Source organism: Gallus gallus, chromosome 7 (assembly GCF_016699485.2).
Source record: "Gallus gallus isolate bGalGal1 chromosome 7, bGalGal1.mat.broiler.GRCg7b, whole genome shotgun sequence".
Classification (NCBI taxonomy): Eukaryota; Metazoa; Chordata; class Aves; order Galliformes; family Phasianidae; genus Gallus; species Gallus gallus.
Window position 1 is genome coordinate 27,766,262 of NC_052538.1, and position 25,716 is coordinate 27,791,977.

The 25,716-nt window shown below is 42.4% G+C and overlaps 1 protein-coding gene across 6 annotated transcripts in view; it reads right to left on the reverse strand.

Moving 5' to 3' along the window:
* Positions 1-879: 879 nt before the first annotated feature.
* The window catches only part of OSBPL11 (oxysterol binding protein like 11), a 51,704-nt gene continuing 26,867 nt past the window's right edge, over positions 880-25,716 (reverse strand). For all 6 annotated transcript variants that reach the window (XM_046943764.1, XM_046943762.1, XM_046943763.1 and 3 more), the window contains 12 exons: positions 20,224-20,292; positions 19,192-19,367; positions 18,800-18,879; positions 17,667-17,849; positions 14,766-14,967; positions 12,039-12,184; positions 10,493-10,633; positions 9,268-9,760; positions 7,535-7,721; positions 4,359-4,541; positions 3,818-3,971; positions 880-2,815 (listed from right to left, as the gene is read on the reverse strand). In XM_046943764.1, coding sequence (XP_046799720.1) covers positions 2,738-2,815; positions 3,818-3,971; positions 4,359-4,541; positions 7,535-7,721; positions 9,268-9,760; positions 10,493-10,633; positions 12,039-12,184; positions 14,766-14,967; positions 17,667-17,849; positions 18,800-18,879; positions 19,192-19,367; positions 20,224-20,292 — 2,092 coding nt within the window. In that variant the 3' untranslated portion in view covers positions 880-2,737. The remainder of the gene's footprint in view (positions 2,816-3,817; positions 3,972-4,358; positions 4,542-7,534; positions 7,722-9,267; positions 9,761-10,492; positions 10,634-12,038; positions 12,185-14,765; positions 14,968-17,666; positions 17,850-18,799; positions 18,880-19,191; positions 19,368-20,223; positions 20,293-25,716) is intronic.

Below are 25,716 nucleotides of genomic sequence, written 5' to 3' on the forward strand. Positions count from 1 at the left end.
GCCATGCTCCTCATTTAACTCACTGTGGTTCTATGAAGTACCTACACAGGAAGCAGCAGGGATCTCTTCTCCCTTCACTCCAGAAGGTACAAGATGGAAACAACAGCAGTTACGCAAGAGAATCAAATCTGGTCAGTGCTAAAAATACACATTAGTCTGCTGAGTTCTTGCAGCTCTTAGAAGAATCACATAAATGTCAAAATTTGAGTTGGATATTCGGTGGCTAGAATTTTCTTAAGCTATTTTTCAATTCCATCCTTTGTTTCCAGAAGAAAATAGAAAATTGCATCATTATTAAATCCACATCATGAAGTCATTCCAGTTCTTGTGATCATCTGAGCAAAGGAAGATTTTATTTTCCTAGCAGCATCCCCACGTTAAAAGGAATCGTCTCGTATTTTAAGACTACTTCAGGGTTGGTCTATTTTTACATGACAAAATTAGTAACAGCTTTCTCAGCACGAAACCACAGGCACACCAGGTGAGGGTGGAAGAGAAATAACTGGGCTGATATTATACAAAGAACACAAATCGGTTGAGGGTGAACATGGGAGCTTCTCAGCCATCACTTTGATGAACTCCCAAATCAAAGTTTTAAGCAGAGCTCAGCAGATGAGTCATAGGTCTGTATTCTAATACAGACAAGTTTATCAGCTGAGTGTAATCCAGGGAAGTAAGCCTAGACAACGTTGCAGTGATCAGTGCAGGAATCAGCTGGACCTGGCACCGCCCTTGCTTGGTGCGGGTACCAAAGAACTCCTGAGCTGAGGAAGCTATCACTCTGCCACCGTGATTCCTACCCCAAATGCTCCAACAGCCTGAAGAGCACAGCTCAGAGGGGCTGCAGACCCAGAGACAAGGAAAAACTCGACCCACTGCTTTCATATATATATCTTTTTATTCCTGGTTGAACATGAAAATGCCCAGTAGGTATCCAAAAATGAAGACAGGGTAATCGTATAGAATATCACAAACAAGACAGCGGGGTCCAAAACACATTCTTCTGCTGGAGAATACAGTTACTACTGAAGTGCACAGTGCCAAAATATCCTGCTATAAGGGCCTGCAAAAGCCCACACAGACAGATCTCCAGCATAAAAGACAACAATCTACTCTTCCTGGCCACCTGATCTCTAGGTAAAGCAAACAGAACAAACGAATCATTTTGTACTTTTATTATCCCCACCCCAATTCTCACAAAGGGACTATGACTCGCATCGAGATCTCAGTGCATTTCACAGCAAAAAAAAAAAAAACAAGAAAAATCAAGATAGTTGTGCATAAATCCAACTTTTTTTTTTGCACAATTTACAGTTTGTGTAGAAAGTTAACATGATGATTTAAGCCTTCTGATGCACTCTTACACTTGTATCTTCTCCACAGAAAACATCTTACCAGATCACAAAGCTGTGAGTTCTCATGAGGATGGATCAGGTGCAGCCATTGCCATGGCTGGGAGGTGGCAGATAATGTTATATACACTGACTGGAAGACTACATCAGAAGAAAAAACAGAGTAAGGCACCACTGTTGGAAAAAATTAAGGTAGCTTGTAGTTACAACAATAACGAAAGCCATAATAAGTACTAATCTTAATTGCCAGCAATTCTTTAACTTCAATAAAATAGTTATAAAAAACAAAGGATGTTTGTACCTGAATACAGTTTCCTGATACCAGATTGTGTTTCAAATCAATACCCAGTCCTCAGCATTATCAGCTTTTTTTTCTTATGACATGTAAGATGAAAAACCAAAACCTACAGTCCATGTATTCACAGGTCACATTTCACTGCTTTGTTCTGAATAACACCACAGGAGAAAAACCAAAACAATCCAAAGGACAGTTTGTAACACTGATACTTCACCTTTGCGATGATCAGATGGGTAGAGAAGTTTAAATACAAAATTGTGTATTTTCTGTTCTGTTTGAAAGCCTCAGTCCTTGGAAGGGAAGATGGAAGAGAAAAGGCCAAACCTTATTACATTACAACAGGAGGAAAAAAAAAGGTTACTCAAAGATTTAATAAAATTAGGAGTTGAAAAGTGTTCAAATTACTTTTTCAATTCAAGTCAATTATTTCAAGTATATTAAAATGTTTCAGAGGAAAAATTTCTCCACGGTTACGATTCTAATTGCTTTTATAAATCCATAAAAAAGAAAGGTAGTCTCTACATATATTCCATATTCCTCCGATGCATGCACACGTTCTCTCTGAAGAAAGAAGTTCCCATGATCCAGTTGGTTCTTAACACTGATTTCAGGCACATCTTCCAAAGCACCTCTCCAGTTGTGTTGTTGTTTTTTGCCAACGAAGGTCTAATGCTGGGCATAAAAGCAGCAATTTTTGGTTGCTGTTGTCTACGCGGGTACTGAGCATACTTCAGTTATTAAATAGAGCTTGTTGTAGAAAGAAGTTCCCATGTCACTCCAAAAACCAAACAGTACCTTCTTCTCTTAGGCAGCTTTTGCAATCAGACAGACCTACTTAGACTCTTAGGCAAGTCAGATAAAATCTTCTGGATAATACAAAACAAAAAACCAAGTTGGTTGAGCGTGTACCTGGCGAGTTTGTCTCCACGACTTTGTTCTGAATAGCTTTAAAGTGCCCTAGTTTATTTCCTTATGCTCGTTTAAGCTTTTGCTATTATATAAAAAGGGGACACTCAGTGCGATTACTGCATTTTGAGAGACAGGAAAAGAATATCAGAAACAGGAAACTCATCTTTAAGCAGCTTTTCTAGTTAGCGTCCATTTGCTGAGTTTGCACGGCAGAGACCGCTCTCCAAAGGGGTTTATGATAAACCCAGCCATCCCCCTGCAATTTAAAGAGAGAATAGTTATAAGAGATGCTGCCTCAGCAGAAGTCTCTCCGCACAGCTACTACGCCAATAGCTGTGAAAAACCAAAGGGACGGCACTTATACTTTTGTGTCACACAGATTAAGACAGATCAACACTGCAGGCTACTGAGCATACCTCAGAGCATGCACGACTCCAGCTGAGCCGCAGCTGAGCTCTGGGAACTGACTGCACTTGCAATTAACCCACATTGAAAGGCACTCTTCTCAACTCCATGATTCAGATTTCGTGAAAAAGCCAAACCAAGACACCAGCAAAGGGACAACCAACCAACCGTTACCAGCTCTAACACAGCCCAACTGTGTCCCTGGAAATTACGTAGTTCTGGTTTATGTTTTAAAATTTTATGGGTACAATATCACCTGGACCACAAGGAATGTCTATTTCAAAGTTACCACATCAGTAGCCTCGTCTTCCTGCATAGTCTGCAGTTCAACTTACTATAATATTAATACCATTACTGCAACACTTGTTCAGTAGCTCAACCCACAAGCTCCATCCAAAACCCAATGTGCCAGAAAATAAGTTCAAAGTTGAAAGGGAATGCCTCTTCCTTCCCTGCTAACAATACTAATTTGTCTTGATATTATAGCCATAACATAAGCTCAATTAGTACTGCTGATTAATTTCTTCAGGTATTTACTGTGGCAGTCTACTTATATACAACATGTATAAGTGAAGCTACTTTCCACGTGACGTGGAGAAGCGCTCAGTAAAAGAGATAACTACAAAACAGATGAACATTTAATTACAGAGTAATTGGAAAAAAAAAAATCAGTGTTTGGAAAATGAAGGGTAAATCATACTTGGGAGCTCATGTGTTACCATACCAGTATGCATCCCATGAAACTAAATGATAAGATGCAAGGCCAGATACTCTGTTCTGACAGAACACACCCCCAAGTGCAACTGTTTCCACTGTAGCTCTGCCTTTGCCGGCTAACTACTTTGGGACTTACCTCTTTAATGAAGTATTTAGTACACCAAGGAGTTTCTGTTTCAGCACGAAGCCTCTCTTCATTCCTCTGTCGTTCTTCAAGGGCCCGCTTGTGCTCTGTAGCTTTATCGATGTCTCCATCCCGCAGAGACTCTGTTACATGTTGCCACAGCCTCCTACAAACCAAGTTGTTAACTTCAGTTTTACAAAGTTTCCGTAGCTCACCACATCAAACTGCAAGACAGGATCACTGCATGCAGTTCATCCAACAGAACTGCTCCCTGCACAGCAAACCAAACCAAAGACAAAGCGTGACGGTGGAGAGGCTTGTGGCTGAGCCTCACACCTCCAGGAGGAGATAAAAGGCTCTGAGGCTTTAACTGCACCTACCTAATGCCCACCTGCACACCCTTTAGAAGTTGCTATGGAAGTGTTACTCAACAGGCAGCTTCTTTTAAGGACCTTCCTCAGCAGGCACTGCCCAGCTGTGTGGTTTTCCCAAGGCATTCACCAGACCGCTCAGGACAAAAAAGGTCAGATGAAAATAAATGCACGTATTTTACCTAGATTCAAATGGTCCTTGCTTCTCAATGGGCCGGACTCGTTTTCGTGTCACCGACAATTTCGTCAAGTCCACGTATTTTGTCTCCCCGTTGCTGTAGGTGAATTCAAGCACGCTGTTCCACTCTCCTTGCACTCTGCACACCACCGTGTTGGTCGCGTTCTGCTTCACTTCACCCGTGACTCTAGGAAATAGTTATTTTTAAAAGACCATGGTCAGAGACACCTTAAGACTGCTCACTGCATTCATCAACCTCATACCAAGAGTTTGTATGCTTGTCACACTGCCCTGACAAACGTTAGTTACTTGAACTGCATTGGCATGGAGAAGCTCGGAGAGCAAAGTGACTTCTCATTGCTCCAGCTCCTTTTGTGTTACCCAAGAAAGTGTGTTTGTTTTGGCTTCAGCTTAAAATTGTTTCAAATCTTTTAACCAAAACCAAACAAACAAGGCATGTGATAAGTAACAAGCAGTAGAAAAATATCCATCCCATCAGGTATGTAGTTCAGACTAAAAACAGAAGTGAAGCTTTTTACCAAGAACGTATCCCACTAACTGCCCAGCTCAAGCAGAGCCAGAAGAAAAGGAAACAAAAGAGTTTGCCAATTATGCAGGTAATGCTCAAGACCTAATCCCATTTGCCAGGTGCTGCAGGCTGCACAAAGGATGCATCTCTAGCTTCAATTAAACTGTGATTACCTGCACACAGACAATACACAGCACACCACTCTACAGCTTCCAGTCCCCTCAGCACAGGGATGCTGGGTGCTGGATGTGATAGGAACACATGGGGCATGCTGTGGGCGTGGCAGAATGGAGTCAACTGGCTCATGGCAGGAGGCCATTTGTGATGAAACATCTGAATTTTGGCCATCTCTTTCCAGTAAAATTAAATTGGTTTGCAAGATGTTTGAGGGGAAAAAGCCTAAAATAACACGCTGATCAAGCACACAGTTTCCTATTACCAAAATTTAAGATTTGCTTGTGAAAACAAGCTAGAGTGGGAACAACATGAGCAGTAGGAGCACGAGTATGCCTCCTGAAGTTAACAAGTGGGTAGGAGTTTCTGAAAATAACCCAAAGAGCAGGCCACAGGCAAGCAGCCTTCCCCTCATGCTGCTTTCTCTCCCTGTGACTCTCACACCACACTGAAGGTATTGCACGGGGTGAAGGCCCTGTCCTTCTCCAGGCTGAAGCCACACAGAGCACCAGAAAGCAGCCAGGTGACACTGCACAGTCAAATCTCCACAAGGCTGTGCTCTTAAATATTCCTAAGTGGTGACAGCAGAGCACTGACAACCCAGTATTTTAATATCAATCATTAAATTACAGTCCCTACGTGGCACAAAATAAACAAAGTTTTATCACTCGTACAGCATTACAAGGCACAGCTTTGAGCTGCTAAATTAAACTCTTGTTGTGACCCATATTTCCTCCCACTGTATTACTCAATGACACAACCATTCCTACACTGCAGAACATGATATCTGCCTGATCTAATACTACTGACAAAGCCTGGGAGCATTTGCCTGCAGGCTTGGCATGACTGATATATGCCTGGCTATGCGTGATTACTATCATCTTCTGTTTGATCAAGCTAAAGGGGCACGGGGCCAAGCAGGCAGCACCCAGCTGAGGTCTGGCAATGAGGGTCAACACAAGTCTATAGCGTTGTCATAGCAACTTACTCGCACTCTGTGTAACCATGACAACACTGCTGCTCCCCCATCAAGCGATTCTTTTGGCAACGGTCAATCATTACTGCATCAGATTTCCAACAGTTACAGTACCTTGAGTGGATCTGTCTAAAAAAAAAAGCCTCTACATCCACTAATTTCATGGAGACAAGTAGAACATCTCCTGAAATTTAAGTATTAGCTTAAAAATGCACCCTATGGCTAAATTTTTACTGGAGCGACTGGAAGGTGGAAGCTGTATTGTAAGCAATGGAAATAAGGATCCCAAATGACATTGTGCTTTTGCTCTGTTTCACTCGTAGCATTTTCACGTGAGCTTCAGTTCTCCAGATGTCACTGAGATGGTTAGCTTTGGCTGCAAGGTAAATTCAAAGCATGTCTGGGAACGTAAGGAACAAGGCACTACAAGATGAAGGTCTGGGTGTTTTTTGTTTTAAGCTATAAGTAGATCCCTGCCCTAATATTACAGAAAAAGTATTTTTCTCCCCTGATGGTCTTCTGCAATCTGAGAGTCCAAACCATGTTTCAGAAGTCTTGATGTGCCAGGCAGTTACATTCTTCATTACTACCTCTTGGACATAAAGCCTAAGGAAAGGTTTAAACAAGTGCTGTCCAGTAAATGGCTGAGAGCAAAATGCTCTGCAATCACATATTCAGTGTGAGACTAACGCTCCACTTTCCTTCTCCTTAACTCACTGTCACTATAATAGCACAAGGCTAATCTTGCAGCACGCAGTCTTACCATAGGAATCTCTAAAAGCATCACTGGTAATGAGTTTTAAAAGGCTTTGTACCAAGTGCACAGATGTTTACAGGGATTCCTTGGAAGTAACCCCAAGCAAACTTCCCCTTGGCCTTCTTTTACCTGTTAGTCTCTAGATAAGGGCACACATGAGGAATCACCATTACAAGAGCAAATATTCTGGTCTTTAAGGAAAGAAACGAAACAGAAGTTGACGGGTATTTCTACCTAGAGATTTTCCTCAAGTTGCTTAAACTTGATGGGATTTGTTTCTCTGCACTGTTTTTACCTTCTGATTAAATGCATGCTGGAGACTCCTTCCATATAATACTGCTGAGGTACTCAAAGTGAAAAAATTCAAGGCCATACAACTAACTACAAAGCATACTGTAAATCCTGTAACACACTAACCAACTCATTTCAGTAGCAAGAAATCTGCAGCAGTCAGGAAAAGGAGCTAGGAGCTCTGCTTTCCCAATGGCTTGAACTGAGAGTCAGAGAAACTAGGGATTTCTTTACTACCTTTAAATGTAACCTCACTGCTCCTTGAGGATCACAAGATGCAGCTAGGATGCTGTTACTGCGGTCTGAAACATCTCAAGTATTCACTGATAGCGAGAACAGCCTCATGCTTGGACTACTGGAACACTTATTCAGCACACAGAAAAAAAAGCAGTTACACAGCTGCTGGAGCTCCACAGCACAGACTTGTGTGGAAAAATAGAGAAGTGTTCTCACCGATGCAATTTCCCACCATAGAAGGGCTTGGTGTGGAAGTTAATACTTGCAGAATATCCTGTCTTTGCACAGTTTATGTTGACTTTTCCTCCCAGTTCTACCCAGGGAACAGTCAAAATCGATCGAGCGTACGCACAGGGCAGAGAGAACGTGTATTCTTCCTCATGTTCCAAGAGGCTTAGGAGACCTGTGCAAAGAAACATCCTTACATGAGCACTGTTTTAGAAATGACCAAGCAAGTTATTGGAACACAGGCAGTACTACATCTGACTACTTCTCCTCGTCGTTCCTTCACGCCAAAGGAAAAGTGACATTTATTACAGATTCCAGATACTCAGGTTAGTGCTTTCAGTAAAACTGAACACACCCTTGTGTTTCTTTCTTGAAATGAGATTTATCCTAATAATATCTATCCACAAAATACAATGCTGTGCAACATACTTCTCAGATAAACGTAAAAGGGCTGTCACTGTCTTATGGAGAGCTCTGGAGCACAACAACATTTATGCAGCCAAAAGGAGAAAATGAAAGAATACCCTGAACTGCAGCTCTTGAGGAAGGCTAATACTCTTGTTCACTTCCCCTCTCTTTACTACACCCTACTCTACCTGAACACAGATAGCAGAGACTCATTTCTACTCCACTTTTCTGCCAAGACAGACTTGACTCTTTCCTGACAGCAGCTTTTGCAATAGAGGTTACGAACCTCATAAAAACTAGATATTTTAATTTGGGTTTTAAGATGTGGCTGTTTTTTTGTTTGCTTGTTTTTTAAATAGCAATCAAGGAGCCACATCACAGAAAGTGTACCACTCAGCATCACAAGAGCACAGTATGGCAGTTGACTGCTGCCTGCATCAAGCCATGCCTCTGCAGCATGCCAACACTGTGCCTCTGACATTCATTTTCAGAGTTCCTCTTTGTTTTCAGATTCACAATAGGAGAAAAGCCCAAGAGGAGACTCTCACTCCTGAAATTACCTGGTACAGATAAAGAATTGAGATATGCTTTCCATACCCCTGCCGTGCTCACTCCTCATTAGGTATCCAGCTGACACCCAAATGCCTGAACCCACATGCCCCCAGTCACTGAGCAATATACACAAGAAACATAAGGGGCAATGCTGCCTCACCTCTTGCATTAAAATTACTACTAAAGAGAAATTACCCACTTTGCCTCTAAACAATCTAATTTCCATAGCTGAAGAGAACGTGAACTTCAATAGGAAGTGCAATATATGCAAATAGAGTAGTGTTTATTTTTAATGAACATCTGGTACAAGCTATTAGGTGCAACGCTTTGGAAACATTCATAAAGACCAGTTTACACTCACTGCCCTTCAGTTCAAAAGTCAAAGATTGAATTCCAATATGTTCCTGGTCTTTGGCAAAGCATAAACTTATCTATTTTTCCCCCACAAGCCTGCTGTTTATAATGAGGACTTGCAGTCATCTCCTGTGCTTTGTGAAGTATAAAAATCACCGGATGACTGTACATAAAGGTTCTCATGTGTGAGATTAAAGGAAAACCAGAAGCACAAGAAAAAAAGCCTGAAAACCTATGGCAGCAAGTGGAATATCTGCAAAAAGATTTTTCTGAAACACCTTTGAAACAAACCTACCAAGCGGTATTCACCTGTATTTCTGCCAGAGACACACAGCATTGAGCTCTCTCTCAAATTAAGCGTTTTCAACAACAACATCAAACAAACAAAGGAAAAACATTACACTTACCTTCACCAACCATTGTCACCCCTATCGACATCCCCAAGAATTTACTCTTTGTCCAGACGTGAGCATTGACACACATCTTTCTCTCCACACACTCAGCATAAAACCCTGAGACAGGAGGGTGGTGGGACACTTGCTCGGCTACAAACTTTACTGTGTAGTAGTCCGACTCTGCTTGGCCTTCCAGATCTTTAGACAAAGCTATCTGCTCAGAGTGAGCAGAGATGTTACTGCCACCGTCAGTGGCTACTTCACTCTTTGGCATCCTCCAGGAGCAGTGAAATGTTTCCCCAATGATCGGATTGTATGGTTTCTTTGCAATAGCTCCTTTGCGACCTTCGTGAAAGGAGGTGAGATAATACTCAACAAAGCGGATCATCCTCTCCTCTGGGGTGGCGCCATTCGTGATCGCAATGAAGAGATCTGGATGGGACATGAAGTCCGCATACATCTCCAACAACGATCGCTTCTCTAAAATAAAAGTGGGAAGAACCACCTGAAATAAAGCAAAAAGCTGTAGTCAGTGAAATGAAAAGGCAGGCCATTTCATAAGGGAAGTTCTCAGGTGGAGGATTTTGTCTTGCTTCGGACACTGCGCTTTGGAGATTGAACCTTATTGTCCCTCTTTGAAGCTATGAGCAAAGTAGAGAGTCCACGGATCCTAGGAAAGTGCTTCACAAGGGAAAAGAATCCAATAGGTAGGGGACTGAGCACTCCCCATTAATAAATAAATCAGCTGTGAAGAAGGGGATGTGTTCCACATACCTGTACAGTAGAAAACAGGCAGGACAGAGCTCAAACTAAAGCAAAGAAGGTTCAGAGTAGAGGTTATGAAAGGTTTTGTCTAATAGAGAGAAAAAGCACACGGGCTGTGCCAACACGCTTGAGAGCCTGCTGTCTCTCACGCCACAGAAAACAGGACAAGCATTTATCAGAAATAACAAATTAAGCTAAACCTCTACCTTTGAGCAGATGATTTCACACTTTCCCATCTATATACACTACTGTAATAAAAAAAGCAGAAGTGATATCCTTTTCTGGACCAAGAAAATATATTTTAGTATAAGAAGGATGTATTATCAGTCTTTACCTTCCCTGTAGTGGCAATTAGCCTCACATAACTAGCTTTTTTGTAATAAGCAAGACAAGAGTGTTTCAACTAGGAGATCAAACAGTTTGTTTAAGTCTGTTGCATTCAAAGAGGTGTCTTCACACTGCAGTTACTTACTCTTGTTAAGTCCATGCCAAGTTTCAGCTGAGACAAGAGATGCAAGATAACACTGCGCTGTTCCTCTACTCCTCCTAGATCATCTTCTTTATCATCACAGAGGTCCTCCAGCTCCTCATCTGGATTTATTTCTTCAGGTTCCTGAAATAAGAGCCATAAACATCAGCTCAAAGATGTGCCTATCCAGACAGTATCCAAAAAGACTTTCTCTTGTATTCTAACTCTCCATGTATGATACCAGAGATTAACCAAATCCAGGTATCTCTGGAACATCCTGGGACAAATAGCTGGACAGAGGGGTGATGCCCTGAGTGCCATGATATGGCAGTAATATGTAACTGCCCTAAGGCCTTCCCCTGGGTCAGCAGCCATCAGCTCAAGGCAAATTCCTCATCACCCAACCATCACAGAAAGCACAAGGGTCCATGTCCTCACGCAGAGCCCATAACCTGATAAACAGTGCAGTATCACACAGAGTCATAGAATCATACAATGGCTTGGGTTGGAAGGGACCTCAAGGATCATCGAGCTCCAACCCCCCTGCTGCATGAACGAGTCCATTCCAAGGATGCTGTGTTGTTCTACTACCAAGAAGATAAGGGAGTTGAAAACATCCATGGAAAGTGATAATACCGGTCATGCCACAACTACAGACAGTGACATACATAAATAATTAAGGGAGTTGGAGTTTAAGTGCTTAGAAGGGAGAAGGAATCAAAGGGATACATTTGAAAACCCCTGGTTATTTGTTGTTCAGTTTTGCTTGTCATTTTTTTCTTCCCATTTTAACTTGATGACAATTAGACCTGTTTAAAAACTTACAAAATATAAAAACCTAAAGATGAAAGAGATGCTGCTGCAGAGATACACAGCCACACATGACCTTTTCACAATAGCAGCCTCACATAAAGGTCTGTGTGAAATCAAGTGGTATAGAAAGAATGTAATTACAGTTTTCTACCTCAGCTAGAAAAACATGTTTTTAAATAATCCTGTTCTTTTCTTGAATATTTTGCACTTCATATTCTTTTTGACAGTTATAATGATACAGACTGTAGTTGTATTTCAGAAACATTAAGCCATCCTGAAGCCAAGAGATGAGAGTCGTTCACATTAAGAAAAACACATGCAGCAAAAGCTGGAAAAGAAAGATGGGAAGATTTAATAGCCGGAGATTGGCAATTTTTTTTCTCTCATCTACATAGGCAGCTCTTCTTGGGCCTATTTTGCGAGTGTCATGAATTCCAATTAGGTCTTCTGCACTTCAGCTTCCAGTTGTTTTAGACCAATATGCAAAGGAACAGTGCCTCTTCCAACACCTGGCATTACAGTCCCAGTTGGCTCCCTATGACAGCTATTTAGAGAAAGCTGCAAAATTCATTGAAAAAGTATGCCACGAAACGTTAATTTGCAACTGCACTCACTCCTCCTCCAGCACAGCTAATTGAAAAGTATGAGAAGAACTGTATTTAAATCGTTGTTATGAGAAAACATCAGCTATTCCTCAAAAACTCCCCACAGAAAGAGGATTTTCACATTACCTTACCCTTGTTAGCTGGCAGGGCTCCGCATTGGACTGCTCCTCTCTGACAGACGCTGGCTTGTTTATCTCTGCTGGGAAATTCTGAGCTGCCCCATTTTTGAAGTGGTTTGACAGAGATATCTTTGGTTCCAACCAACTGATCGTCGTCCCTGAAGCAAAAGAAAGTTTGCGCTGAAACTTGCTCATCCTCCACGAGGGCAGCGGGTAGCGGTTGTCCCCAGAACAGCTTTCTGAAGGAGAAGGTGAAAGCAGCAAGATCCTCCTGCAGCCAATCCCTTCAGCAGCCACCGAACAAAGGTGGTGCAACGAGACACCACCTTCGGCGATCATTAGCACAAACCCTGCGATTGGCGAGCTGTAATATGTGCAACTTGGACTGGAGCAACCCGCTGGTATCGGGCAAGGTGTAATCAGACACTCCAGGAAGAACCCAATCGACAGGAACATAACCCTTAGAGGTTTGCTTTAACTCATACAAAAAAAGCACACCATTTATCACCTTCTCAAGCCCAGCTCGGTTCTAGACTAAAAAAAGGCCAAAGAAGAAAAAGTTTCGCTGCCAATGTTTTCTCTGGAGAGGGTACTCATCTTTTCTTGGCTGCAGAGGAGGCAGGCACATGCTGCTGAATAAATAATAGTTGCTCAAAAAAGCTGCAGGGCTTGGAAAGCTATTTACCCACTCAATGACTCCGGTATCTCCAGTTACTCCCAAGCTAATTTATCAGGATAGATCAAGTTCCTCATTAATAATGCAAATGTTCCATTCTTTGTCAGAGGCTAATAAACAGACAGGTGACTCCTGAAGTTTTTTACTGAATCAAAACACAAACTGTGACAAGGCTGCAAGCACAGAAATGATGTGCAAGTCCCAATTTGTAGAACAGACAAAGCATCCTACTGCACTTCCAAACGCACATCAGAAAGGATGTGCTCTCTTTCTATGCCATCCACAATCCTCTCCTTGGAGAGCTCTGTTACCTGCAACTAGGTCACAGCCTCAGCCACAGCAAAGGAAATTTAAATAAGAACACTTTCACCAGGAAAAGTACTGGAGCGGGGAAAAAAAATACAGCTTGTAAGAATGTAAGAATCTCTAAGTGTGCGTTCTAGACTGCATGTAACACACACTCACTGCCTACATATTGGCTTGGATTTAACAGCTATCCCCCATTTTATGCTATCAGTTACTTAAAAGAATCTTAAAAGTTCAATTTCATTTCACTGTTACATTCCAGGAGGTTTTTAGAAGTGGTTTGAGATATCAGATACGGTACAATGATAGAGGGGACAGGATATCACGCCAACACTTCTCTTCCATTGGAATATCACCTTCAAATCTGTTCTCAACTACTTCAGGTAACACAACCTATTCTCCTTACCTGTGATCTCCTCATCCCCTAAAAGGCTTTTTTTTTTTTTTTTTTTAAATCCTGGTTTCATGATTTTATCACTTAATATTTATGAAATTCAAGACAATAGTAGAAACTTCTCTATTCATCTCCAAGTCTGATTTTTGGGACACCTCAATGCAGCTGGGGCACTATTTTCACTCTTCTTGGGTTTTTTTGTTTGCTTTTTAGTTCGTTCCTCCCTGACCCACTTCTACAATTATAGCCAACTGGCACTCTTCCCCACAAAACTGAGCTTCTAAAGTTAAAGTAGGGCTCAACAAGCACTGTTGATTTCTCCCTGGCCCCCCCAAATAATAACGGTTCAAAGGCAAAACAAACAAAAAGCCACTTTGGTAGCACACACTAAAAAAAGCTATCAAAAAGACAGGGCATCTCCCATCTTTATAACACTGATTATTACAAATTATCTGGGAGCAGGGAAAGTTCTTTCAGTGTGAGCAACTTTGGAGCCAGATGAAGATTTGGAGAGATGCCATCCAGTTCATGGTTTCTAAAAAGTAATTTTTGAACTGAAATACAGCAAGAGTTAACCTGTCCTGTTCACACTTCCCCTTCTAAACCCTGTCATCATTTAAAATAAACTGCATCAATACAACAAACGCTATTTTTGTGTGGAAAGCTAAACTAATAATAGCTTTGGAATAATACGCACCGCCAAAGCAAATACCACAAAAATGATAGGCATACGAGAAAGATAAAGTAAGTGACAACTTATGAGTGTAGTTTATTGCATACTTATCCTAACACATCTGTTGCATAATAGAAGCCTTTGAATATCCACAAAGCTTGCTGCTTGCAAAGTCACTAAGAGAATTCAGAGCTTTCTTGTTTTAATGCTTAGCTAGAACTTGAAGCATTGCATATTTAAATGCTTGCAGTAGGCATCAAGTGTGTAAATAAGTCAGAAAAGTGTGACATTTGGCAGAGGTCCAGCAGGTAGCACACAACCTTCATGCCTGTGACCCCACAGAAATCCCCCTCCACCATTACTGCTCCTGCATCCCAAAGGCAGCCTTTTCCTTGTGGTGCCTTATATACTTTTTTCTGTCATGAGATCATCTGCAATAATCAGTTTTTTCATTTATGCAGCTATCACAGACTTCCTTAGTAGAGAAATCAATAGACAAGAGGGAAAATATGCACAGGAGTTCCACTCAACATCAGCAAATCTAGACTAGCTCGTAAGTAACAAGGCAGACAGCAGTTGTCTCTGCCCACACACAGCTAGATTTAGTGGGACAAGCAATTTTCAGAAGTGAAGAGGAAAAGGCTTCGTACATGTTTGCAGGGAGCTGAACCCTATAACATCTACACCCACCTGCTGGTAAGGATCCCTTTTGTTGTGAAGCGTGTTGTAACTGGAGAATATGGAAGCAGTCATTTAAGCAGTTCATGGTTGCCATGGAAGTTGCTTTGAGCATTAATAGGTCTTGATCCAAGGACGTAAGGTGACCGGAGACAGGAAGGCATTCTATGCTCCTGATCAAGTCTCTCTGCTGGCCCTCAGCCTGCGACATCATCTACCAAACAAAGCAGGTGTGCATCAGAAGGTGACAGAAGTGTGTTGCGTGATGTGCCAGACATGCATACACAGAGTCCCACATGCCTTAATGGTAATAAAACTAAAATGCCATAGGCATATGTAGATTTAACCATACTTCTCTCCTTCACACAGCCACTAAGCATCATTAAATTCTCACTGAAATACATGGCAACTTATTAACATCCACAGCGCTGCTATGCATAGGTTTGCTATCACACTGGTTACTTAGCAGAGGGAATAGAAAGCACAGCAGGATTTTCACCTCCATTGTGTGTTCAAATTACAGCTTTCCTGGTCATTTTTTTCCCTGGCTCTCCCTCAGTCTCCCTTCCTGCTTCCTCTGGAACAGGGCTATACACCCCTACATTACAGAACCTGCAACAGCACATCTCACTCATCCGTGAGAGGTAAAGCACCGACACACACCAGCCAAACAGCACACTGTGGTCTTCAACAAAGCGATATAAATTCCTCCCTGAGCCTGAAGAAGTGCAACTTTGAATCATGGGGATGAAAGGAGACTCCTATACATATTAGTCACTTTTCTGGGAAGGCCCAATAAACAGCATTAACGTAACTGGGTGCTGCTACTCTGCCATCATTACGCATTCTGGCAGTAAATTAAATATAAAAATAGACTGATTAAACAGAGTAGAAAAGGGATTTATTAAAAGAATCCAAGATGCATTCATGTGTTTTACTGCTGTGGTACTATTGAGGCTTTTAATTTAGCCATTCTGGCAGTTATCCTGTTATTTTTTTCCATCTCCTTGTCTCAAGTTTCTTCCAGGAACTGCTTTTAAGGTTTGACACAATATTCAAGCAATAGGTATTCATCTGACTTCACAGTCTGCGGTATTTGGAACATTTTAGGGCTTGGCCACATTGTACATCGTGGTGTGAACGTACGGATGACTTGGCTCTTCAGAGGTGCAGTTATCCACACACAGGCACCTGTCCCAGGCGTGACAGTGCAGAAAGCCAGCAAACACTCAATGAGTGGGGTGTCTGCACAGGCAGGACTATGCAACCATCAGAACAGCGTCCTGTCTGCTTCCAGTCAAGAATATGATTTAAGTCTTCTTTACCCCCACTCCCTCAATGCTTCATAAACTTCTGCTGGGTTAAGAAAAGGACAGGAATTGGTTGGCAAACCACTGCAGCCCTTCTGGTGACCTTTGCTCAGCACTTCATTCCAGGGTCAGGTCAGACACCAGGACAAGCCACACCATACTCAGCGCTGACATTCAAACAGCCACATCTGCCCTTCCTACAAGTGTACTTTGAACAGGCTTAAGTTCTTCTTGTTTGTATGTACAGATTTGTAAAATAAGGAAACAGTGCTGGTGGTAGGGGAGAGAAGCACTGTCAGAGGTCAGAAGTCTGCAAGCTATAGCTCTCATTTTGCAAGTGCATGCACCTATATTTACAGCAAGTCAGCACAAAGATCCCCTCAGATCTCCTGTTCTGCAAGGCGTGCTAGTCAGCAGCATTTGGTGATGTGCTATTTGGTGAAGAACAAGGAGAAGGGAAAGGGACTGACAGAACAGCTGCACTGCAAGCCACTGGGAAGCTCACAGAAAGAACCACCACACAGCAGGTGTGAAAGAAAAGGGCTCTTGCCATAGCTTCTCAAACTGAACTGGTAGCGCTGGAAATATATTCACCTCAAATGTAACAAGCATGCTCAAATGTAACCTGCCTTTTGTTATTTCAAGCATTTTAACTGTATCTAAAAAACCCTAGGCTTGTATCCAACAAGCATTTTGTGTCAAAAAAAATAAGCAAACTGACATCCAGAGCATCCTTCACTTACACAGGTAAAGTACTTAAGCTGATACAATCAAGTTGTCACTCAACTAAGTAACAACCAAAAATAAAAACCAATTCTTTCCTGCTCTCTTGGCAATGCTAAGAGAAGTTATCCAACTTTACTTTGAGCAAACACTCTGATTGGGCAGAAGTTCACATATTCTGAGGTTTGAACACACAGCCCCTCTGTGCAGCCCAGTGAATAATTATGCCACAGGGCTTGATTTAAATCAAGAACAGTGATGATGGAAGCACACCTACCAGGGCAAAGCATTTTGTATCCCAATTTGCAAACTCCACTGATGAATTTGCTACAATGTTCAGACAGACATTTTGGGGTTAATGACACAGTACTCTCTTGTCCCAGTTTCTCTAAGTGCAATTTTTAACAATTCATGCTTGCTAGACCCTTATTCATTAAATTAAAAAGCCCTCCCTTAGAAACATTTTCCCCAGTAAGTGCTATCCCAATTAGCAGTACGCTAATTACACTGCTAATGCTAAAATACTAACACCAAAACTGCTACAAAAGAACACAGGTCATACAAGGTAAAAGAACAACTCCGTGAATTGGTCTACAACTTGACACTGGAAAAAGCACAATATATGATATGTTAGTAACATACCACATGATGGCAAACCCTTATTACCTATAGCACCAGATTTGCAAAGGTCACAGTCATAGAATACATGTCATATGATTCTATAACAAGCCAGGATAAGTTACTTATCCTCACAGTAATAGCTCTGGAGATGTGACAGACAATATACGCATCTGATTTAAAACAGCAGATTTCTCCATAATGCTGAACATAAGACAATGGTTCTTTCAAGAGATTGTTAGGTAATTCAAAGTATACAGACCTCTCGGACATCTACAAGGTGATCTGGCTGCAGAATAGGACCTCTTTTTCCAGCGGGCAATCTGTGATGCCCAACATTGAAAAAGGAAACTGCATTTTGGCTAGGTCTTCTTTGCAGCCCTGGAGAGTTGATGCTTCCTTGGGATGCGAGAGAGAAGCTCCGAGACTTCAGAGGAGGGTTGTTCTGGTGAATAAATAAGGAGATTGAGAAATATTTACAATTAATTACAATAATTAACCAGAAGTGTTCCAATTTAAGCCACGTAGAAGAACATTTAATCCTAGATTTTTAGTGGAGCGGTAACAGATGACAAAGCCATAAACATATTGGCAGCAACTGCTAAAAGGAATATTTTGTACTTCTGACAGCTGCCCTGCCTTACAGTCTAATTATAAGGAATCAGCGCAATGAGATGGAGCAATAGCTATCACTTCTGACATGGAAATTAGTCTTTGATCTGCAATGGCTCTAGAAACTGACTGCTCATAGATCTGCATGGGTAGAGCTCGCATCTGAGAGAAAGGAATTTCAGTCTGAACTATTCATTGAAGTGAACATTAACTTGGGATCATACCCTTGTAGACGGTTTTATTAATTAAAGCAAGGTTTTATTTAGATAACATATGGCTTTTATAGCAATCAGGAGTTTCTACAGAATGTACTACATTCACAACCACCCCACAAAGAACAAAGGCAAGCAACACTTGAATTAAGGGCTTACTTCTCAAACGTGAAAGAAAGGAAAATGAGAAGTAAAGCTCTCAAATGGAAGGGCTCCAATAACCCTAAAGACCTTCCATAAAAATTAAATAAAATGCAAAAACCACTGGAAAAGTCAAGCTTTTACTCTCATCGTTAAGCTCTGCTTCCTGATCAAATACCAGCTGATCAGCATCTGGTCAGGGAGGACCACTCAAATCTTTCAAGGCAAAGCCACTTCGTTTCATTCCTAAAGCATACTTCAATTACAAGTTAGCTATTGCTCAGAGAAATGTTCCTTGTCATGAGTTCCACACCCAACCACATACTCCTTTGCTAGTATTTGTTTTAGATAACAGGATAGTTGCATTTGCACCTACTTCTTCCACCACCCTAAATTATTTTTGCCCAGGAAAATATGAATCATACAATACCTTCCCAATAGCTTCTGTGTGATGCTGTGTGCAAATCTGCAGCCTGCTAACCCAGTGCTGTCGTTCCTTAGCATCAGTAGCTAACAAAAGCAAAGCAAAAGGATCATGTACATGAAGATATTTAAGAACAGGCAAAAAAAAAAAAACCAACCAACACTTAATTCTTTGAAACAGGTAGAGGACTTTTCAGGTCAGCTAAGCAAATTTTAGATCCAAAAATCTGTTGATTAGCCATAACATTGTGTGTTTCACACAAAACACTCCCTGCAACAGCCTGCAGCACAAGTTCTTTTGCTTTCAGACATGCAGCCAAGCCCAGAACAGCAGCCACAGGTAAAAAGTCAGGAGTGCCTCTAGTGGAAAAGTCCCCTGCCCAAGAACAGCAGTCCTACCTCTTAGTTTATACTGCTCCCCGCTGGCAGCATTGACTGTAAAGGTGTGCGAGTCTTCATCACTGGGTGAAATTACAGCTCCTGCTAGCTGCAATGTGCCCCTGGGCTTCAGGTGTCTAGACTGCTCATTCACAAAGTACTCCAGCAGGCCAGCATCATTGTTTAGAACAAAAAACCTGCAACGGCAATGAAGCAAACACAGAAAATAAGCCTGGGCTGTTACTTTTAGGAAAGATGGGCAAAGGGTGAAGAAGCTAAGAAGTCAGAACTTTCATTACAAGTCAGTAGAGATGGGACTGGGTTTTAAAGACTTGTGTCAATACAGCCCCAACCATGTGAAACACATTCCCAACAAGGCTGGCCACAAATTCTTAGTAATATTTTCCTCTGAGATGAAGAATGTTATAGAGTAAGAGAATAAGAAGGATGCTATTACAAGATTTTGAAAGTTGTGGAAACTCTGAGGCCTAACACACCCTTACACTATGTAACTTAAGGATAGAACAGTTACAGAACAGTCAAGTAACAGTAAGCATATTGACACAAGTCACTGCGTGGCAGAGGGAACAAGAATCTGGCCAGGGAGATACACAAAGGACTTATTTCTGATATTTATTTGGTTGAGCCGTGCTGCCCTAGGAAGCAGGGTGTTTGACCAGAAGGGTTCACCTGTCATAGAGAATAAAAGTTATCCCATGGGAAACAAACAGCCTGGGGAACCAAAGGGAAAAGCTTGCTTGAGTTTGGATTTTTAGTCTATTGATTTACCTAATGGTGGTATCATCTGGCAGCAGAGCTGAATCCTCCAAAGAAAACTAAAAACAAGGGGAATAGCTCAAGTTTTCAGCAAGGGGCAGGGAGAATAGCATCAATGCTGCACATCTTTTTAATGCAGTGCAACAGACACTTCTATCACGTTTGCCCAATAGAAAATGGGAAATTCCAGTGTTATTTCAGAAGACTGGAACATGCTCGTTTGGGCATTGCCCAAAATGACCACTACTGAAAACCATCAGAACAAAAAAAGCTTACCGATATTGCCAACCCGTGACGAGATTGGTGTACTTCATTAAGTAGCCACAAATATTTTCCATGTGATCACTACCGCAGAAAGAAAAATAAAAGCAATCAGTTAACAATAACACCAAATAAAGTCCAGATCTTCAAAACTTTTGATCATTACCTGCTCTTTGAAAATGAATGTTTACCTTCAATTTTAAAATGGCACCATCATTTTAAATACAAAAATATCAGTAGTTAGCAAATTCTTCAGATTCACTTCTGACATTATTTCATAAGACAGTTTAATTGGACTCAACGAACTCCAAATAATCTCAAGGCATAATTAGTTTCACCAACGCCTGAGATTCATCCAGCAGGCACTCTGGATTGGTTGCAGGTAAACAGAGACTTAGCACGCACACCCCTTCTGTTTCACACTCATCTAAGCAAGCTTTGTAAATAAAACTAACTTTCACTAACTTCAGAGAAGCTCAAGCACAGCCACCAACCAAAACTGGTCCCCAGGCACTCCTATAGCACCCAAACCACCGTGCTTACCCTTGATTTCCAGAATCCTTCCTGACTACACTAACAGATATAGATGCTGTACAGAAGACAACATGCAGGTGCTTGTCACATCAAGCTATTCCAAAATATAAAACCAAGTTTGAAGTATCTCCCTCTCGGGCCTAGCAAGAAAGTCCAGTAGTTTCTCTTTCAATCTGAGCTTGCGACATCCACCAAAACCAAGAACCCATGGAGGCTTAACATCACTACAGACACAACACACCATCACTTCTGAACATTAACAGTCCCAAGTAAGGCTTACAGGTGTTATGGCTACATACTTATTTCCTTAAAACCACAATTTGAAAACTGACTTAATAGTGCACATTCCCCTAAGGCCACCACGATGCCCTCAGCTCTTGCCAGTAAGCGCACACTTAGAGACAATTCAGCTCCTGTTATATCCCAATGAAGAACTGAAACAAGCCAAATATCAGACCCCAACCATTTGCTTTTTAAAAGAATCTCCTATTTAAGCCACTGGATTAGATTTTAAATAAAAATCCCTGTAGATCACAGTACGTTGAAGATTAAGTGAAATTTATTCTGAAAATCATCCACTGGAGCAGCAGCTCATTAAGAGCTCCAAGTGCTTCCTACAAGCAGGAGCAGAAGGTGGGGACAGACCCCCTCCCAGAGCTAAAGGATCTCCCTTATTAATGGATTTTGATTACAAACACAGTGGGACTAAGTATTGGTGTAAATCCCAAGGAACAGCTGAAGCAGCTGCCCACACTTCTTTCCCAAGTGGTGCCAGTGTCATTATGCTAGATTAGTGAATTGCTCTGAACTACTCAACAGCTGAACTACTCAGCAGTTGAGCAAGTATAACATATTGCACTAAGCTAAGCTTCATCTTAAATGGAGCAGTTTAGGACATCACTAGCGAAGACAGCCTCACAGTATATCACTGCCATATGAGGAAGTCCCTACCTTCAGTAGCAATATGCAAAGAAAAGATGGAAGAATGCACATTTTTGAAGACAAAAAAGTAGTAATGCTGCAAACTGACATTCAGAAGCATACAGTTGGTTATTACCGCTGCCATCGCTATTACAGCAACATACTACAATGGAGAGCATCCAGAGGGACCATCTAGGAATTTAATTGGTAGCAGCTCATTAAGTGGTACTACACAGGTAAAAGTAATAGCCTGAATCCTCTCTGTCCTCCCAGCTATCGTGTATATTAGCATCAAAACGCTAAGGAGACATGACCAAGCACATCCTCTGCAGATGCCTCATTTGCTGTTATGGCATCCAAGTGCTGTGCAGTTTAGACATGCTCACTGTCATCACTTGGCAGAAAACTGTGAGACAGCAGAGTCATAAGCTTGCGCTTAATGGTCTGAAAATTGCCCCTCATCATGGTTAATTGATTTCCACTTTGTGCCGTGAATCCAAACCTCACTCTTGCTTTGCAGCCACCCAGCAGCCTGCAGGCTCAGCACGCAGCTGCTGCCTTCCCCATCCACCACCCGCCTGGAGCACAGGTATGTTTAGCAGCTAGGAGAGTCACAGAAGTGACCACAGGCTGAAATTAATTGAACAGGACGGGACGTAAGGCCACAGAAGTCCATTCATCTGATAGCAGTGGTAAATTAAAACAGTCTGATTGAAATTGTTACATGGCACTGAGTGGGAATGATGAGACAACTGATCTGATCTGTCCGGAGAAAAAAAATAACCTGCTGCAGAACTGACAGAGATGCACTTCCACAGCAAAGCAGCACTTGACTAATTTTCCCAGAAAGACAGGGCATGAACTCATGCTAAATGAGCCCTTTCTTGTCTTTTGATTTTCTGCCAGTCTGGGCAGAATATTGATTAAATTATTTTCTACCTTAATTGTGTCCGTGCAGCTATACTCAGCAGTTCTCTGCAAGCCAAAGAGACTATATTTAGGATTCACCCTGCCAGAGGCTGGACAAACCCTCAGCACCCATGCACAGCACAGATTAGCCTACCCAAAGCTAGGAGAAACTCTGCTGTTATTTACAACACTTCCTTGACAGCGTAAGAGCCCGGGAGCAAACAAACAAGCAAACATCTGAGCAGGAACACAGCCCTCAGAGGCATTAATCCCAGCACACTGGGCAGGTCAGGGGATTGCCAGCATTTGAGCTAAGGCTTATTTTTAAATAAGAAACAATTTTTTAAAGCTTACAAAAAAAAAAGGCTTAAATCCAGGCTGTAAATCATAATTCATGGAAGGCAGATCTTGTAACTGCACAAACCCACTGCAGAAACACTGTTAATCTCCTGATCTTCTTTTGGGTAAACACCAGTGCTTTCCTATGTATACAGCAAAACATTCTCAGGATTATTAGCAAACAATGGCATGAGGCAGATAGAACCACTGTTTTGTTAAAAAATGTAATAATTCATTAGGATGGAATTAACATCAAGGCCCTTCAGAGAGCCACAGAAGGCATTTAGAAGGGCAGATGTGAAAAACCAGTGGTGGGGGCTCACAGATAACCAGGGCAGCAGAAGACAGTAAAACATGACTCAGAGCTTCCTTGGAGCCCTTACCAGAACCGTACCCAGGGGAACAACAGCAAGGCTTGTTTCACATCATCTGTGTGCTCCACTGTCCCCTGCCGTGACACTTCTGATTTTAGAGAAATGGATTTCAGAAGTGAACTTGACCACAAGCACTGAGCAGCGATCACAAGGCTGGGCTGCACTGGGATCCCCTCCCTCTGTAGGAAAGCCTTGGCGTTCCAGCTGCCAGCTCCATGCACGCACCTGTGGGTACGTGTGTGCTCTGACAACCCACGTGCTGGTGCTGCTTTCCAAGCTCTCACAGCAGTTCAGCCATAATGAGTCAACAGCCCTTGAGGCCCATGTTTATGTAGAAATTCAGTGTCCTCCCTTCGCTGTGTTACAGAAGATGAGTGCAAGTGTCACAACAGACCCATCACAGCTTGGAACACCTGAAAAAAAAAACCTCTGCTTTGACTTTTGCTGAGCTGCTTCAAGCCGCGATACCCAGTAAATCAGAGCCAATCCACACCACATCCTCCCCACAAATAAAGCATTTTTCAAAGGCCAAACATCACCCTGCTGCCCACCTACCTCACATTTTCATTTATAAACAGTCAGGCAGACTAAACTGTCCCTGTAAGCAAGTGGTTAAAGTTGGTGAGGAGTTACAGAACAGTTCATTCTGCTTTCAGGGGACAGCCCCACCCCCCTCTGCAGTCACATCTTTCACAAGCCATGTTTTCAGACAGCCAAGCACCACTCCAGAGACAGACGACAGGATAAGCAAACTGGCAACAATCCTCTGCGAATGCTTTATTTCCCTGCTCATTTGTCCTTTTCTGAAGCTGCAGCAGCTGTCAGTGCCTCGTGGGCTGGTTTCCTCCTGGGGGAGGAAGGAGAGCGGGTGATGGCTGGGCCCAGCTCTTCCTGCATCCTGTTTACAGGCAGCACCCAAGTTTTCCACACGGATGCTGAGGAGCAGCAGTCCCTGAATGACGTCTGCCATGATGAACAAAGGCCAGCACCTCAGAGAAGGCTCCACACTGGTGGCCTCCCTTTCTCCTCTCAAGCCACCCTCGAGCCTCACACACAAACACACCCTGTCCTTCCAGCTAGGTGAAGTCCTGTGCTGCAGCTGGTGCTCACAGTGCTCCCGAGGCAGCCCCTCTGATGATTTTAGCTCTGATGAGCCTGGACAACCTCACACAGGACACTCAGAGCAGCCAGGCATCTCTGAGCCAGCAGCTGCTCAAAGGAGCAGCCAACAGCTTCCCCGTGAGGCCAGGCTTCGTGCAGCTGCTGAACGCACATGGATTTGAGGAAATGAGCATCGTGCAGGGCAAACCAGTCATACAACCATCAGGGCTGGAAAAGAACTATGAGATCATCCAGCTCAACCATCAACCCATCCCACCACACCCGCTAACCATGTCCCTCAATGCATGGCTCCGACCGCACAAGCCTGAAGAAATAAAGCAGAAGCCATTTCTACTGAACTTCATCTGCAATAGCTTGTTTATTCCCCATACATTAGTGCAAAGCGCTCATCTACAAAGTATTAATTCCTCTTTTTGTTAAGAAGGAAACAGAAAAAGGAAAGAATAGATCTGTCAGCAGAAACTTTAGGCATGTCTTCTGCAACGGCAGAAACCACGTGGTCCCAAGAAAATGCCTGCATGCTCCAACACCGCAGCTCCCTGCTGCTGAGAATGGGTTTCCCAGCACCTGAAGGAGGAAGGGCAGAAGCCTTCATCCTGCCTACAGGGTATCTGCATCCACAAACCAGCTCTGCTTTTCCAAATGCCTTCCGGAAGAAGTTAAAAGCCAACCTCACCATGCTGTTTACTAACAGTGCCACACAGCTGACTGTGAAATGGCTGCAGGAGCTCCTGCTCTTCAGTTCACGTTGATGCTGTATTCCATTACAAGCTTAAAATACAACAGACAAGTGGAAAAATAAGAAAACATCCAAGCGCATGACATTGACAGTAAACCTTGTGAACGGAACACTTGGCTGCAAACATGCAGATACATTAGCAACACAAAGCCTCAATATACGATGAACTTATCAACATATCCCTGTGGGCAAGGGGCTCTTCTAGCACCCAGCTTCCCCAGCCACCAACAACACAGATGCACCTGCACTTAAAATTTCTGCTAAGTCCTCAAGGGGAACATATCAAATCAAGCTTACAAGGTTTTTTTGTTGTTCTTGTTTTAGAACTATCCTAATTCAACTTGCAATTTCATGCATTCAATGCCACAGATCAATGAGAAAGATGAAACAACACTGTAACACTCTTGTAGTGTAGCAATAGGAAAAAAGACAGTGTTTAATCACCAAGAAGCAAAACACTGTTGTCATTGGACTGCTGCAAAAGTGGTAATATTTAACTGCTTTATCATTTATAGAGCTCTTCAGCTCTCAAAAGATGTGTGCCTGTTAAAAAAATGCTGTCAGTTTCAG